General features: G+C 43.8%; 1 protein-coding gene across 1 annotated transcript in view; it reads left to right on the top strand.

Moving 5' to 3' along the window:
- LASP1 (LIM and SH3 protein 1) overlaps positions 1 to 18308 on the top strand; it is a 56999-nt gene that overhangs the window by 15704 nt on the left and 22987 nt on the right. The window contains exon 2 of the mRNA XM_066587633.1: positions 10388 to 10482. Within this exon, the coding sequence (XP_066443730.1) occupies positions 10388 to 10482 (95 nt within the window). The remainder of the gene's footprint in view (positions 1 to 10387; positions 10483 to 18308) is intronic.

The following is an 18308-nucleotide window of genomic DNA, read 5'->3' as shown; positions in this document are numbered from 1 at the left end:
TGAACGATATTGTTACATTTCACACAATCCAGCAAGAAGAAACCATGAATGATCTTTCCATGTAAAAGGGCTGTACATGGGCCAACTATCAACCAAATGGTGATGATTGTTATCCGTTCAGTCGCATCCAACCCTCGGTCGCTCCATGGATCAATGTTCTCCACGCATTCTGTCTCTTTCATGGCTTCTTTCAATTCCGTGATTGACACTGAGCGAGAAATCTCATTAGTCACTAGTTATTTTGTTGCAGCTCATTGAAACAAAGCAGCTGAGTGACTTCTCTCCCTCAGCATGAACAGGCAGTCGTTCATCTGCCTCTTCACAGTGAATGGAGGCAGGTTGCCGGAAGACATCTCCATTGCGCTCCACCTCCAATCAGTGAGCACCTATGGCTCCCATGTAATACTACCCTTAGGGTGGATACGCCAGGTGAGAGATAAACAATTGTGGAACATGACAAAGCTGTTTTATGTAAACGTGTGTTTGCTTTCATGTAGCACAATACTTGTTTGCTTAAGGAACTTTAGTTGCAATATGTATCTTGCAGCAGTTAGCAAAGTTTGCTTGTTCTGTGGTGTAACTGCTTACTGTACAAATATGAGCACCTTCTGTTTAGGGCGGCTGTTCGGGCTCCGGGTCTTGCCTTTATGACGACAGTGTGGGGTGATTGTACTACAGCGCATTCATTATATTACTGAGCGGATCCCTGCAGTGTAATGTGATTGGACAGGTTGTAACAGCGTTTAATTTCTCTGACCTGGAAAGAGTTCTCTGCAGAGGCACATGGGTATACGGTTCATATACACCCTGCTCATCCATTCATATACACCCTGCTCATCAATGGCTTAGGGCTCGTGAACACAGCCATATTATGCATCAGTATTGCCTGGATAGGTAATACAGCACCTCCACACTGTACTCCTCTTGTATTCCTGTGGTGTTATACGGAGGAACACAGAGGTTTCTCTTCACAAGAGTTCATCCAAAATCCAAAGCGTCTTTTAAAATCATATTGAAAAAAGTTTAGTACCGTGTTAGTCAGTAGAGCAAATGGGATTATTCCAAGCAAGAGAAACCAAGTAATCTTGTAGATCTATGATACCTTTTAATGGCTAACAAAATACATGATGCGAATGCAAGCTTTCGAACCTCCGCAGGGTTCTGCTTTAGGTAAACTGCTGACCTGTTGACCACCCAACACTAAGGCCTTATTCCCACAGGCGGATTTCCGCCGCGTATTTTCACCACGTATCTTGCTGCCCCGCAGCCATTAGGTTCTATTAAACCTAAAAGCGCAATACTCACAGTGCGGAATTCTGCCCCGTGAAATAACCCATAATCACCCGCGGCATGTTCTATTTGCCGTGGGCGTAAACGCGGGCGGCTTCCATTGCAGTCAGTGGAAGCCGTCTGTCACGCTATCTACCGCTGTAGCACAGCGGAAGATAGTGTAAAAACGCTTCCCCGCCCACCAACGCCCGCATCACGTGCTGTACTGCGCATGCGCGCCAGCACGGGATGCGGGACGTCGGGCAGCGGATCTGGAGGGGAGTATGGGGTCTCTGGGGGGGGGCGCCGTTATGGGCTACATTGCGGAATTCCACTTGCGGAGCCCGTCATGGCACTAGGCCTAACTGAGGGAGAATGAAACCTTCACATCTTTATCAGTGACCACTTAAAGATGTTTGTATTTCTGCTGTGGTATTCTTTTAAATGCAAATTAATCACATCCATGTCTGTGCCTTGTCATAAGTGTGTGTGTGTATGTATATATATGTGTGTGTGTGTGTGTGTGTGTGTGTGTGTGTGTGTGTGTGTGTGTGTGTGTGTGTGTGTGTGTGTGTGTGTGTGTGTGTGTGTGTGTGTGTGTGTGTGTGTGTGTGTGTGTGTGTGTGTGTGTGTGTGTGTGTGTGTATATAAACTAACTATGGAAAGCGCAGCCCGGTGTACACGGGGGGAAGTCCGCCACAATTTTCTGCTCGCGTATTAAAAATCGTGGTGACTTTAGTGTTCTCCCGTGGCGGAAATCCGCTGCGTTAAAACGCAATGCCCCGCAGACAGGCGGCCTTAAACCTATATTAAAGGGGTTGTCTCGCGCCGAAACGGGTCTTTTTTTTTTTCCATAGGCCCCCCGTTCGGCACAGGACAACCCCAAAGGATGTGTTAAAAAAAAAAAAAAAATTTATTACCTACCCGAATCCCCACTCTGCGACTTCTTCCTTCTTCTTCCTTCACCAAGATGGCCGCCGGGATCTTCACCCACGATGCACCGCGGGTCTTCTCCCATGGTGCACCGTGGGCTCTGTGCGGTCCATTGCTGATTCCAGCCTCCTGATTGGCTGGAATCGGCACACGCGACGGGGCGGAGCAACGATGACCAGCTCTCTGGCACGAGCGGCCCCATTCACCAGGAAGAAGACCGCACAGCGCAAGCGCGTCTAAAAAAGCAAGAAGATATCAGAATTAGACGGATCCATGGCGACGGGGACGCTAGCAACGGAGCAGGTAAGTGAATAACTTCTGTATGGCTCATATTTAATGCACGATGTACATTACAAAGTGCATTAATATGGCCATACAGAAGTATATAACCCCACTTGCTGCCGCGAGACAACCCCTTTAAGAATTTTTGGTAGGATTTTTTTTTATCACAATATGTTGCAATTTTCAAACTGACCACTCAGCGTATAATACTAATAATAGTCTTGACATTTCCTGTGCTATAGAGAGAACTTTTTAGCAACTAATTAACATCACAGACAGGATTACAATGAAAGATGATACTTATATATAGATAACATGGGATCCACCATTCACAATAGATGATGGTTGCAGCTCATCTTCACCCCCTCCCTGCACAGTGAACTCTAAGCAGGTCACAGAGCATACCCTCAACCCTGTCCCCTAGAAGTCAACATGTCCCCTCCTGTACATTGCGTGAATGGTCCATGAGGCTGCTGTAAAGCATATCTCTAAATGCTGTTAACTGCAGCTCAGGCAAAAAGGCCACATCACTCAGAAAATGTTTCACTATCTGGTATTAGGCTGCAGCGGAATCCGACCCTGTACCCAGCCGGCATCCGCGCGTACCTGCTTTTTTTTTTCACCGGCTGAGCCATCGGACATGCGCGGTACACTTTTTCTTTTTCTTTTTTCCTCTGCTTTTTGAATCCCGGCTTTTCCCACGTTGTCGCAAGGAGATGATATGGAATCTGCGACCTTTCCGCAATGTCATGCCAGAAGGGCCGTGGATCGTGTGCCTTAAATTAGTAAAAAAAAAAAAAATAGACAATACATTACCTTGAAAATGTCTCTGGGATTTCTTTGCATTCTAAAAGGTACGAGGAGATGACTGGCATAGACAGCCTGGGGCATCTGCTCTCATCGGGGAGGAGGCTATGTTAGATGAGGCAAACGTGGATATTGATGGGATGGATTTTGATAACTGTCACATCACCATCTTTCAAGCTCTACTATGATCTATAAATTGCAAACAAGAACCCCCCCCCCCATTTATTTATATGTCCGACATATACTTTTAGACCTCACATTTCCTACTTCAGCACCTAAAGTCCTGCTTCTACTGTTCCGTAGACGAGTGTATTGTGCCGCTGTTGATCAACACGTGACAATCACTGGTGATAAAATTAGTAAATGTAAAGGTCATTTGCTCTGATTTATTCTCCTATCAGAGTGAAATGCCTTTTATATTCCTATAAATTTCCCGCTTATGCGAATACAAGAAGTAATGGTTGTAGTTTCTGCCTATACGGGTGAATTTGCATGCAGTAGATTTGTTGCAGTAATTTCTGCAGCTGTCACATACATCTGAGTGGGGTTTACAGAAGCCACACGCTGCATAAACAACTCCATTTGGATTTATGGAGTTCCTGCGACTGAAAATCCATTCCATATATCAAATCTGCCCTGTGTGATTCGGACCCTATTCTGTGGAACCAACAGATTTTCTCTGGATCTTTATTCCTTTGACCAGAAGTAAAGCACATTTATCAGGACATTGTCCTCAATTGTCTTCGCTCTTGTAGCGTTTGACAAACAAAGGAGAATTTCCAATGTTGGACAATGCAAGGTAATACAAGCAACAATCTTTCAATGGGAAACATTGTTGCAGAATGACTATTCTGATTTTCAACGAGCTGGATGGGATCTATAGGTATTCATCCTGAGCTTCCTGATGCATGAACGTGCCACAAGTATTGTGAAGGCTATTACACAGTTGGAGGAAAGGCACAAGGGAAGTAAATTATGACTGTTCACATTTCAGTTTTTTTTGTATAACAGGAATAGAAAAATGAGGGCTGGTAGAGTAGTATTGGATATGTCAAATGACAGAGACGAACGATGCCCAACGGAACCCATTGAATATAAAGAGTTCCGACCAATTTCTGTCGTGGTGTCTGTAAAAAAGAAAAAAATTCCAACTTTTTTTTTTTTTTACCGAAACAGAGGATTGAACAGAGTCTAATGCCCCATTTACATGGGATGACTGTCGGCTACACGATCTGCATGAGCGGGTGATGTCACCACTATTTGTTAGCGCTTGTGCAGAGCATTTAGGCAGGCAGATCACCGCTCACTTCTCGCTCACTTCTAGATCAGCGCATCACATTTCATGTGAAGCCCTGATTGCGGAAGGTTTCGTAGTGAGAAGTGAGTGAACCACTGATGATTTTTATGCTGCTTGAATTTCAGCGGCAAACAAAAAGTAAACAAGGTTTTTCATTTACACGTAACAATTATCGCGCATTTTCGTTCGTTTGAATAAATTTTGTGTGATAATTGTAAATGGCCCTTTAGGCTTCTGTCATCCATATTTTTTTGTTTTTTACTTTAAAGGGGATTTCCGATTGATGAACTATCTTCAGGATAGGTCATCAATAGCTGATTGGCCAAAGTCCGCCACTCTGGTTCCCCACCGGTCAGCTGTTTGTTGGGACACGGTCATTGGGTACAGAATAGAGGGATACATACAGTGAGTAGTGACCCAGCTTAGTATTGCAGACACAGCTCCCATTGAAGTGAATGGGAGTTGTACGGCAATACCAAAAAGTGTTTGGCATGTGACTTCTTAAAACGAATCTGCACTGAATCGCTGTCGGAAATTCTTCACGCAGTTTTTGCCCATTCACAGTTCGAATCAGTATGCGGATTCACTTAGCCGTGTATTTCTGTCACAAAGGCTGAAACCATGCGGAAATCTGCAGCATATATTGACATGCTGTGGATTTGGAATCTGCCGCGTAGATTCTGCGCAGAAATTTTCCTCTTTGGACAAGAGTTTTTAATCTCATTAAGGCTGCCTGCACACGGCAGAGCTCAGGCAGCAGCGGCATCCGCATGTACCTGCTCAGTCGCCGTCTTTTCTGTTCTGTGGATGGACCCGATGGCTCGCCGTCGCACATGTGCAGTACAGATTCTAAAAAAATAATAAATTTCTCACCGCGCCATCGCTAGGTGATGACGCGAAATCAGTGACCTATCTGCAATGTTCATTCCATGAAGTCAATGGAAGCCATCCGTGCGGAGCTTGCATGAAAATGGAGCATGCTGCAATTTTTCTTCCGTGAACAGAAATCGCAATTGATTTCCACTCGTGTGTAGGAAGCAGCGGATCTCCATAGGAAAAAACTGGCAGTATTTGCTGCGGATTCGCAGTGTGGACGCCAACTGTGGATTTCGCAGCAAATATCTGTGCAGGAGGCCTTACATGGCTCGTACTGTAAATGCTGCAGAAACTCTGCTACATTTACATCCCATATGAAAGAGTCCTTAGGCCCAGTGTCCACGGGCAGATTCTAATGATAAAATCCACACAGGAGATCCGCAGATTTAGAAGCCTATAGGGATGCATTAGCATCCACTGGGCAATTTAATGTATGCAGATGTGAGTTCTTTTCACGGCGTGTGGATCGCACGCATGGGAAGAAATCGCAGCATGCTCCATTTTTCCGGCGGATACCGCAGGACCGGCTTCCATTGAAGTCAGTGGAAGCTGTCCTGTCCTCCGGACAGCCACAGCTGTCATTGTGGTTGTGCCGCAGATCCGCAAGGGAGCAGGAGATTAAAAAATAGAAATTGAGCATGGCGCATGCGCGGTGGCGTGCTGAGCGCATGCACCAGGCAAGATAAAGAAGATCCGGCTGCGAAGGAGGAAAACCTCCGCAGCCTCCAGACAGGTGAGTAAAGTGTCATTTTTGGCCTGATGTCTTCGGGCACTGGTGGAAAACCGCTGCAGGATTTCACACTTGGAAACAGTGCGTGCCCGTGGACATGAGGCCTAACAGTGTGGATTTAAAGGGAGTCAATGGGCGGTCCTATCGGTGACTTACAGCTCCCTCTGTATATACAGTCCTACGTAGATAACTGTCAATCACTGATAGCTCCGCCCATTGGACTGTTCAGCTCAGAATGTGCAGAGATATAAATTAATAAAATACAAGTTAAACAGAATATTTCCCCATAAAGCTATATATCAGTCTCCTCCGCTCCTCCTGCTCTATAACATGGTGCCTGAAGCTTGGACAGTGTATTTGAGCTGACGGATTCCCTTTAAATGTCATTTGGAGCCTGCAATAATGGCTGCCGTGTGTTGTCACCAAGCATCAGTACAGTACAGAATTACTGATGTTAGATGAGATGTAACGCTGTTGTGAGATGATGCCGCATGGTTATATCAGCTTCTGATGATTAGCAGCCCATGTTAGTCACAATGCTCCCATACAGAGAAGTATGTATGTGAGTGATTCCCTTTCATGTCCCTCCTGGAGGTGAGTGTTCCCTCAACATTCCCAGATTTCCTATGACTAATTCCATAAATATACACGCCTTGTGTGAGTAAGCCGGGAAACACTCACCTGGGGGTACAAAGTTCCTCATCACCTTCTCGTAACCTTGTCATAAGTAGTTTCACTATTTTCTTGAATGGTTTGTGCCACACCTTTAATTATGCAGGTTACTGCATGCATCGAATAAACTGGAAGGACTCGCTGAGTCTGGAATTCAGTAGGTGATAGGCAGAATAGTTGTATTTAGGCCTCCTTCACATGGGCGACAAAGTCGCACGATTATGTCACGTTGCTACAAATCGCATGTATGTGAAGCCCATGCTTTCCTATGGGTTACTTCACACGTGCAGTGTTTTGTAGCATGCAACAACGCGACAGAAAAACCTAATCTAATCATTTGCATATCTGCCTGAGATGTACCTGTATGCCGAGTTTTACCAACCATACGCAGGCAGCTGTTTCGGGGTGTTTTCCCTTCATCAGTGTCCAGTAGGTTTCTGGCTGGTGAGAGGCCTGTGACGTGGGTCAAGAGGAATACAGCTGTCCGTGTATGGTTTTCTGGCTTGGTTTCCTATTCCCAATCATTGTTATAAAGACCCTTATAAAAGGGTCTGACATTGATTTGAAAGAATGCTGCCATCCAATAGGTGGCGCTGCAGAGGTATTACTCTATCTTCCTTATTTGCATAAATTATCCAGAAGAGCGAGTAATCTAGGAGCCCGGTTTTTCCATACAATGTATTTATTACCTTTTTGTACAGAATAGGCATTGTTATATGTGACTTTGTGCTGCTATTAGCTTTGCTCAGTGGTTCATAGTAGATTGATAACATCTTCCCTGACTCCCTTGTAAATATGCCTGTATAGCTGGGTTGATAGCTAAATCATTTCAGAAAAAGGAGAGAGGTGGCGGTCTGCCAGACGCTTATCTCACAGGTAAGCTAGAGATTGGATGGGTTGAAGCTACCATTCCGGTTCTCCATAGGAGTGGCTGAGGCACAATTTGGTTGTTTCCATAAGTAAAAGGCCCTTTTAGACACAACGAGAATCACTCAAAGCCGTCTTTTGAGCGATTCTCGTTCTAAATGCGGGGACATCGTGCAGTTTTCGTTCATGAGTCGCTGATCGCTGGCTGTTATCAGCCTGCTGCACTGATAACATTCTCTGTGTCTGTGTCCTGCTGTGAACTCACAGCGGGGCACGGGCTGTAAGCACAGAGAGCACTACAGCTGTTTGCATATGCAAAGCAGCTATGTTCTATTAGAGGCCGCGGCTGTGTCCCGCTCCGCTTGCATATTCTATAGTAGCTAATCGCAAAGATGATCGCTCAAGAATGTCACTCAAACGATCGTTTGAGTGACTTTTGAGCGATCATCTATCAGTATAAATGGGGCTTTACAGTCCAATGCTAATAACCACTGACCAACAATGAGCAGATCGGTCAGCTCTCACTGCTTGGGCAGATTATCTCCTCTAATTGCTCTCACACATACAGCTGTCACTTATCGGCTTCACGTCTCTCCATTTCCACGGGAAGATATGCAGCTGAGCAGCAAGTATCTTTATTTTTGTATAAACGGGACCACAAATAGCATCCGTGCGTTCATCGGCTGACCGTTAATCCCTTTTACATGGCCGGATTGCCAAGTGAACGAGTGTGTGGAGGAATGCTCAGACGCAATAATAAACCTGAGCAAAAGAACCAAGATTGGTAGCAGATCCCATTGGAATTGGCAAGATCTCCTGGCTAATAGTCCTTTTACATGGGCCAAATTCTCACATGGTAATCGGCGTTTGTTTCATTATCTTTTTACATAAGCCAGGAATCTACTTCTGGGGGTAAATGGTTGTTCGATTGTTCCCGTAGGTCGGCTCTACATCTCTTTCTCCACGCATGGAGATTTACCACCACTCGGTGAGCGTTTGTATGCTTGTATAAATGAGTCAACCAGCTGTCGAATGATCATTTGCCCTTTAGTTGGGTGAGCAAGTGTTGTGAGGATTGCTTGGCCCTGATCATAAATTATATATAAATTGTAATCTGCCCTTGTAAAACGACCATAATAACTGTTGTTTTTTTTTATTATTGTTGCTTGACCAAAATGTTGAAAGATAAGATTGTGATACTGCATGCATTTATATAGCACCAAACAATTGTATCCAAGTGATTGGATGTGGTCATTATAATGTTCACTGTATTCTGTTAATGGGAAACACATTGGTCTAATGTTCAAGAACTAGTCAGATAATTGGCAGTATCTTAAGGCCCATTTAGACACAACGATTATTGCTCAAAATTCGCTCAAAAGCCATCTTTTGAGTGATGATCGTTGGGTCTAACTGCACTGACATCGTGCAGTTTTCGTTAAGCAGTCGCTGATCGTTGTCTTTCAGCATACTGAAAGACAACGATGAGCCTTATCAGGAGTTCATAGCCGGATACAGCTGATAATATTGTTTCAGCTGTATCCCACTCCCTGAACACAGGCTGGGTATGAAGAACACCGGTCCAGCTGTGTTCTTCATACTCCACACGGAGCGCACAGCTGTATACCAGCTGAGAGCTCCGTGAACAGCCGGGGTATGAAGACCACGGCGGTCCAGCTGTGTTCTTCATACTCCACTCGGAGCACACAGCTGTATACCAGCTTAGCGCTCCGTGAACAGCCAGGGTATGAAGACCACGGCGGTCCAGCTGTGTTCTGCATACCCCGCTCGGAGCGCTCGGCTGTATAACAGCCGAGCTCTCTAAGCAGAGACCAGCTGGATGCAGAAGACAAGCGGCCCTGCTTGTCTTCTGCATCCCCCGCACGGAGCACAAGGTGATCGTTCAACGTTTGAGCAATCAACTTGCGCTGTGAATGCACACAACGATTATCACTCAAAACTCATCTTTTGAGCGATAATCGTTGTGCCTAAATGGGCCTTTAGTTTCCCAATAGATAAAGGTTAAGCTTGCATTTATACAGTGCTTTTTTTTGTCCAACTTCCGTCTGCATATTTTTCTGTTCTAAAGGGAAATGGATCCCAGTAGGAGGAAGTGGGATAAACTCTCCTCAAGGTTTTCACATTTTTATGTCCACTAAATGGTCACGTATGATTGTAAATGATCTATTGTATTCTGCATACTTCTGGTAGTTCTCCATTTTCCTGGAACTATGACATTCTGTAATCTTCATTCTCATACATTTTTACTGTTGTGGTATGAATGGGTATTGCAACTTGCGCTATAACTTTGAATTAATTTCCCATCCCCACCGCCATGACGAATGTATCAACATAAGTGATATATTTATTCCTGCACACGGATATGATGTACTACAAGTCTCATACACACACAGTGATGTAGGGCTCTATATATTCAAGCACAGTTTTAGGTATATCGTAGTGCAGCCTTAGGTACGTTTTATTGCAGCTGGATGTCTCTCTCCAACACATGCTACTGCAGCTCCAGTAATCCAGTGTTTCGGCTTATAAGATTTATTACCCACATGCATTTCTTGAAATGAGATTGAAATCCTAAACAATTTGGTTCGGGCTGTGAATCTAGGTCACCTATGTGTATTTTCTTTCTCTCCTAGTTTTGGCATAAAGCATGCTTCCACTGCGAGATCTGCAAGATGACCCTGAATATGAAGAACTACAAGGGATACGATAAGAAGCCATACTGTAGCGCGTGAGTGACAAATGACCAAATGTGTAGTCAGTTCTCGGCAGCTCACACGTCACTGCACAGCACTGCAGCACACTGCGCTCAGTACCATGCGAAGGGGGCACAAACTGCTTCTTGTGGGGACCGTGCCACCCTCCTCAGCTTTACACATAGACCCTATTATCTGTAGAAAAACATGGCTTTAGGGCGAGTCTCTTTATTTTGTAATGAGCAACCATAAATTCATTTAAGGACCATGATGCTTGGTGGCTATGTACTAAATTAAAACCGCCTGACTGTGGATCTTCTGTCCAGGCTACAAAATCAGTGTTTTCCTTCACAGCTTTACATGGTACCACAAATGGCAGCTGCGTTATATTGTCAGGTTGATAACTTGCACAAGGGGCAGTTTAGATAAATTAAGGCTCTCTTCATATATATGTGTTTTTTGTTTTTTTTTGTTTCTTTGCATTTTTTGGATTGTTTAAAATAATTACTTTTTTCATGTGTTCTTTAGAGTTCTCATAAGGAAATAAATGAAAATTTAAATTTTTTTTTTTATATATAGATATATATATATAATTAAGTAAACTTGCTACTCTAGTCCTAGAAGAGAAGCCTATGAGAAGACACATGGAAAAAAAATAAATAAATGCCACACCTAAAACATGCAGGGGGGGGGGGGGGGGACACTTAAGCGCCTGACAGTCATCCAGCGATTATTACTCCTCTTCTTACACTGAATGGAGGCGGAGTGAGCTGGAGATCGCTTCCGGCCACCCGCCTCTATTCACAGTAAACACAGGCTGATTATCTTTCGATTTTCATGCTTTCCTAAACTAAACGGCAAATAATAAGCAAACAAATTATCGTTTATCGTTCAGTCACTGGCAACGTTTACACGGAATGATTCTTATTCAGTTTTGTACAATGTAGCAATAAGCTGAACAATAATACAGTGGTGCCTTGGGTTAAGAGTTTACTTCATTCTGTGACGGAGCTCCTAACCCAAAACACTTGTAAGTCAAATCAATTTTCCCCATTGAAATGAATTGAAAAGCCATTAATCCATTCCGGATCGCAAGCGCTCCCATTGATTTCAATGGGGATGCCGCTGTTTCATTGAATGCAATGGGCTGCCGACAACCTTTGCAGTGATTTTCGGAGAAGGGCTTTAAATTTAAGCCCTTCCTTGAAAATCCTCCCTAGCTGTAGTAAAAAATAAAAAATATATATACTCACCTCTCCACCACTGCTGGGGCTCAGGCGTGTCTAGACGCTGCTTGTTCTCCCTGCACTACACTGAAGCTTTTCAGCAGGCGGCGATTTTAAACCCCCGCCTGCTGAAAGGGCTGCGTCTGATTGGCTAAGCGCTCTGCCAATCGTTAAACTGAATGCGAAAGCAAGCTCATTAATTGAGTTTTGGCTCTTAAGTCAGAGCAAAAATTCGGGAGAGAGCCTGCTCGCACGTCAAAAAGCTCGCAAGCTGAGGTATTCGCAACCCAAGCTATTACTGTAGTTTAGTGTAAAGTGACCCTACACCAAAAAAAATGCACGAGAAGTGAATAAAAATGCAAACAAATTCTTCACATAGCTTGTTGTACGTTTTATATTTCTATATTGGCTTCAAGTTAACATCTGGTCACAGTGTTTTAAAAGGCTAGAAAAAAGCAGGAAAAAAGCCCCAGTACTATCTTCTTCCTAAAAACCCAATGAATATAACTTCCCATAATCAAGGCCTGTTTACACGCGCTCATTATCAAATACGACCGTTAGCATGAAAATATCTGCCCATCTGAACGTGCAAAAAACAATTTCTTTGCTTGTTCCTATGAGCATAACAATGCCTGCTGGTGAATTGTATATCTCCATACGGGGAAATGCACAGCTGACCAATGACTGCTTTATGGGGACGAATGATATTAGCAATTGGTCGTCTTCTTAAGGGCGTGTTCACATGGGAAAGATTTGCCACAAACTTTTCATGCGATTCCTCCGCACAGAATTTAGAGTAGCAGCAAAGTGGATGAGATTCTCAAAATCGAATTCACACGTTGTGGAAAAAATCCGCACAAAACCCATGCAGAAATCTGTGTGGTGTGAAATTTAAATCTGCAGCTTGTCCATTTTAGCACCGGATATGCTGCTAAATGAGGGGGTGAATTTCACACCAAAATGCGCATTAAAAAACGCATCACATTCCGCACCAGATGGTGTGGGTTTTGATGCAGACTTTCAGCTGAGGATCTGCTGCAGACATTCCGCGGTAGATCATCCCCTGTGAACATGCCTTAAAGCTGATTATCTTGCTTGTCCCCATAAGACCGATCCTGTGCCATGAAAGGCGGTGAACAAAAGCAGATAAACATGCTAGGTCCATCGGCGCATATTAACAGCGGACCATGTGAACGGACCTTAAGTTATTCAGTGCTGCCGTTCCTTGTAGCTTTATTATAACAGGGCTGATATGCCATTTAGGACTGTAAGGTGGGGTCCACATGGGGTGGAATTTCTGTGCTTACCCTCCGCATGGAAATTCTGCGGCACTTACGGTAGGAGCAAAGTGGACTAGATTTTGAAAATCTCATGCACGATCTGCAGAAATAACCCCCACAAAACCCATGTGGAAATTAACTCGAGAACTTCCTTAGCATGTCAATCATATCGCCGTCTTCGCTGTGGAATTCACCTCTTCTTAATGAGGGGCGTGAATTCCGCACAGGAATTCGCGATAAAACGTGCACAAAATGCTGTTTGTTTGGAGGCAGGCTGATCTGCAGCAGAATGCCCACTGCGGACATTCCGCTAGGAATTGGCCCCATGTGGACGAGGCATCCGAAATCTGCTCGACATCTCCTGTAATAGCAGCCATATTGATACATACCAAGAGCAATTTGGGGTTTTTTATGGGATTGTCTCATTAAATAAATCTAAAAAGGGACAAAACTTCTACAAATGTGCCTGAAAATTGTGCTTCCTGATTATGTAAGCCTTCCCTTTTTTGGCCAACAGCCGGCAATTTGCTGAGGGCAACTGTTCCTGTTTTCCCTTACACAAGAATGTCCCAGAGGGCGTCCAACTGTGCATCTTGCATGTCCGTATCATTAATGTAAACCATTATTAATTTGGCCACACAAACACCATGTTTATGCGGTTAATGACCATGACTGGAGAAAGTTTCACTGAGCGCCAATTAAAAGCACTGTGTTAACAGCAGAGCACTTGTAAAAACCTTATCAAATGGTTGTCCTATCTAGGTGGGTGAGGTCCACGAGGCGGCCAGCGTTTGCACTCTTCTGTCTCCGGCGCGTTGATGGGCTTTTAGGTCTGCAAATCACTAGGTGAAGTTGGTCGGAGACGGCTAGGGCTAATTGGTATTCAATAGCAGCACTCATCTGACATTGACTGCGGCTCCACGCTGTGGTAATGGCGTCCTGTCACATACACACGCGATTGACCACTTCTGATAGACATTTTCATTGGCTAGGTTCTATTACACTGCTGGGTTAAGTGCTGCTGTGTGGGTGCAGAAAGCATTAAAAAGAATCCGCACGCAAATGGCCATAGATGTAAAATCCCCCACAGTCCAACAAGGACTCCATATATATTTTTTTTTTTTTCCACTGTCGCCATATTTACTGTGAGAACTGCATATTTGAGTGGAATTTTGGAGCAAACTTTGGGAAAGATTTATCAAAACTACTGCAGAGGAAAAATGGAGCAGTTGCCGTCGCAACTAAAGTGCAGTTTTTAGTTTCAAAAATAGTTCTGAAAAGTGAGAGCTGGGGTCCTTTTTGGTTGCTATGGGCAACTGTTGAACTTTTTTTTGCACTGTTTTTGATAGATCTCTCCCTAGCGCCAATGACCGATAGACTCCCTGACATGATTACTAGCGAAATAACGAAAGGTATTGCAGTCGGACAGGTCGCCTGATCATCTCCCTCGCCTTTAACACTACTAATGCCAGCCCCTTCCTTCTTGTGTGAACGACTGTTGGAGCCATCACTAGCTTGGTCTTCTCTTCCGTATCTGACATTTAGCATGTTTTTTTTTTTACTGAGAATAAGCCAGTGGACATGGAAAAACCTTTCAGTTGATAAAATGGGAGACTTGATGTTTCTTCACAAATTGACCTTCACACAACAATGCAGAGGTCTCACTAGGAAAACGAATACCCCCACGAGATACCCACTGGATTGAGAAATTCTTCCTTCTTCCTAATTTGCCCATTTAGTTACACATTGATCTATATTGGGCCTTGGGAGACCAAACTGAATACTAAGGAATTAGATTAAGGGTGCATTCACATGGCCAATAGCGAGTCGAGCCCAAGATTCTCAGGCACGACTCGCACAAGGAATGGCCACTGCATGATTGCATGCAATAATTTCGTGCAAGGCTCCTACAAGATTGAAACATGCTGCAATTTTTCCATCTCACAGCACCGCTGCAAGAGAAATATAGCCCGTGTAAATGCGCCTATTGCAAATAATGGGTCGGATTTTCTCACCCGTGTGAATGTACTCTAAGGCTGAGGTCACGCGAGTGTATGCATATTTGCATGTGTTTGTGCTGTTTTTGCTCATCAGAAATGGCATATTACTGCATGCAACTGCGTTTTTTGCTGTACTTTTTTCGTGCGCAAATGCGTTCATGTGAATAAGCCTTTAGTCTAACCTCAAACACTCTCGTGGCCTTTGTAGTTGTGATAGAATTCAGGAGAACTCTGTTAACCCCTTAATGACGACACTCAATTTTTTTTCTTCCATTTTTTTGTTTTTCTTCCTCACTTTCAAAAAATCCTAAGTTTCTTAATTTTTCGGTGATGTAGCTGGCTGAGAGCTTGTTTTTTGCGGGACAAGTTTTCGGTGTATACTATACTGAAAAAGGTTTTTTTTTTTCTTTACTTTTTTTGATGACTTTTATCACGAGGGTTAAATAAAGCATTACTTTGGATCAGACTTTTATGGACGCAGTGATACAAAAATGTTTGTTTTTTTAATGTAGGAAAAGTTTTTTTTTTTACTTTTTTGTTAACTTTTAGTTGTTTCTAATGAATAACTTTTTTTTTTTTACTTTTTTTTCAGCTTGTGATCATTTGATCATAATATAATGTAATACCATAGTATTGCACTATACTACACGTTTGAAAGGCAGTCTATCAAGTTATCAGACGTTCCTGGACTGCCATGGCAACTGAACAGCATCTTCAGCTGCAGATTAGCCTTATTCAGAAAACCCAACATGAATTTTGTTAAGTGACATGTCACTCCTTTTTTTTTAAAACAAATCTGCAATGTGGATTTGAAATCCATGCATGGAAAAAATCCACACTCTATAGACTTAAAATGAATGGGACACTTGGACTCATTCTTGTGGATTTTATGTGGAATCTGCGCAAAATCTGCTGTGTGAGCAGAGCCTAATGGTAGCCATACACAGAACATGTAGATAGGCTATTCATAGGCGGTGTCCGGCGAGAAAGCTGTCTGACAAAACAAGTGTTCGGCCAACAGCTATTTTAATGTATGGGCAGCCTTGAGCATCTCAGCCTGGCCAACCAGTGCTTTTTCAGGGATGAGGGGCAAAAGCCCTGAAGCAGTGCTGTCTACATGCTGATATGAGTTTTCTTCTCCTTGGAGGAAAGCTAATTTGCATATGTAAATTGTATACAATAACTTCATTTTGGAGCATGCTCACTGAAGGCTATAGTGGCACACAATGTCAAAAAATTAATAGAATGACCGGTTTGTGACAAATTAAAGCAACACCAGTACTGAAAATTGACTGACATGAGTTAATCCTGCAAATACTTGTGATCCGGGACTTTATAAAAATGGCACGTTTTGCACTAGTTTTACTTTGTGATGCTTTTTATACCTGGACCCCTTTATAGTCAGACTGTATAATATGATTTTAAAAAATGCTGCCCCCCGATACTGAACAATTGGGACTCCATGTGCAACTAACAGGCTCAGTGTACTACTCTGAGGGTCACCGCTGCCCATGGATCTGATCAAGAGCTGTTTACTACTGGTTAAAGCAGTTGTCCAGTGGTAAGCTATAGGTGGTCTATTCTTGGAATAGGTAATCAATAGTAGATCAGTGGGGGTCTGTCATGCAGGACCCCTGCCAAACAGCTGTCTAGCAGGTTGGTGTACACATGCACTGAGCTGATTTTGGTAGGAAGCAGAGAGCTCCGTCCTAACTGCTGTGGCTAGGCTCAGTATTGCAGGCCTAATTTTCATTGAAATGAATAGCACCTTGGCCTGCAATATCAAGCCCGGTCACTGCCATAAGAACGGAGCTCTCTGTTTCCTGCAGAAATCTGCTACGAGCATGAGCCTCAGTGGGTTCCTGGGCGACTGAGGGCATAATAGTTTACAACCGGGCAACCTTTAATGACACAACACCTGACTGCGGCAGCCAGTCACTACCTGCTGATTTGATACCACTATTCACTGCAGTCAGATGATCTGTCATCAGTGTGGATAACGCTTCATTAGGTACAGGCATAAATAAAGGGTGTCTGAGATCGGTGGGCAAAACCCCAAAGTATATTGAATGTTTTCTTTCTCATTTTGCAGACGTTGACCTTCATTAATTTTCTTTTCCCGGAAAACTCCCTTAAATAGGAGAAAAATAAATGTCAGATCAAAAAAAGGAAGCTGATAGACTTCCCCTATAATGTTCCACAATTGCTGTAACCACAGAACCGGTCTCTGCCATGATTAATACACCTACAGAGAGTGTAGGAGGGTTGAGCGAAGCGGTTATCTCAAGTATCTGACCTAAGATGGCCAAAAAATATTAGCTTTTTTGGTATCTAATTTCCTTGGGGCTTAGCAGACTTTCCTCAGAAAAGAATCTAAAGGGTTGCGTTTTTATCGATGTGTCTAGCAGCAGCAGCTTTCTCCATCAGAACATGCACGGCCGGCCCTAGCCAAGAACTTGCATATGTATGGGGGTGTTGGACGAAATAGCCCAAGTACTTTAGATGGCTCTGCATCCCTCCCTCCATACACAAGCATGCTGGGCTGCCTGTGTAATGTAAGGCTACTTTCACACGGGCCATTTTCTGCAGCTGACAATCTGCAGCAAATATGCAGCAGCCAAAACTGCGCCTAAATGCCACAGATTTGCTGCGAGTTTCAACCTTTGCATTACAAAGGTTGAAGTTCGCTATCAAAATCAGCAACATACATTGACATACTGCGAATTCTAAATCTGCGTTGTATTTCAATTACGCTGAACATCTTGTTCAGAAGTTTTCCGCTTCACATAGATCTGTTTTTTGGGGTTTTTTTTAAATCTCATGCATGTAAATACTGCCAATTTTCCACAGCAAATTCCACTATGGAAATTCTGCAGCATTTACCGCCTGTATGAAGCCACTGTAAAGATACTCCATGGCTTGTTTAGTCATCATCAACTTGATTAACTTTTCATTTTATGGCTCCTGAGCTAGAAGTACCATCAGTTCCTTAGTTTCCAACTCCAAGTGGAATATACTAATTGTACTGAAACCCACTCAGTTACCTGACTAAACACATTTATGATGTCACAGTAGCTTGCCTTACCAAGTTGTGATGTCACAGCAGTTACCTAACAGAAACACACTCACGATGCCATAGTAGTAGAGATGAGCGAACCTACTCGGCCACGCCCCCTTTTCTCCCGAGCGCCGCGATTTTCGAGTACTTCCGTACTCGGGCGAAAAGATTCGGGGGGGCGCCGTGGGTGAGTGGGGGGTTGCAGCGGGGAGTAGTGGGGGGGGGGGGGAGAGGGAGTGAGAGAGGGCTCCCCCCTGTTCCCCGCTGCTACCCCCGCTCCGCCACACCTCCCCCCGC

This window comes from Eleutherodactylus coqui, chromosome 13 (assembly GCF_035609145.1).
Source record: "Eleutherodactylus coqui strain aEleCoq1 chromosome 13, aEleCoq1.hap1, whole genome shotgun sequence".
NCBI classification, from domain to species: domain Eukaryota; kingdom Metazoa; phylum Chordata; class Amphibia; order Anura; family Eleutherodactylidae; genus Eleutherodactylus; species Eleutherodactylus coqui.
The sequence above is the reverse complement of the archived record's forward strand: the minus strand, read 5'-3'. Positions and strand labels throughout refer to the sequence as shown.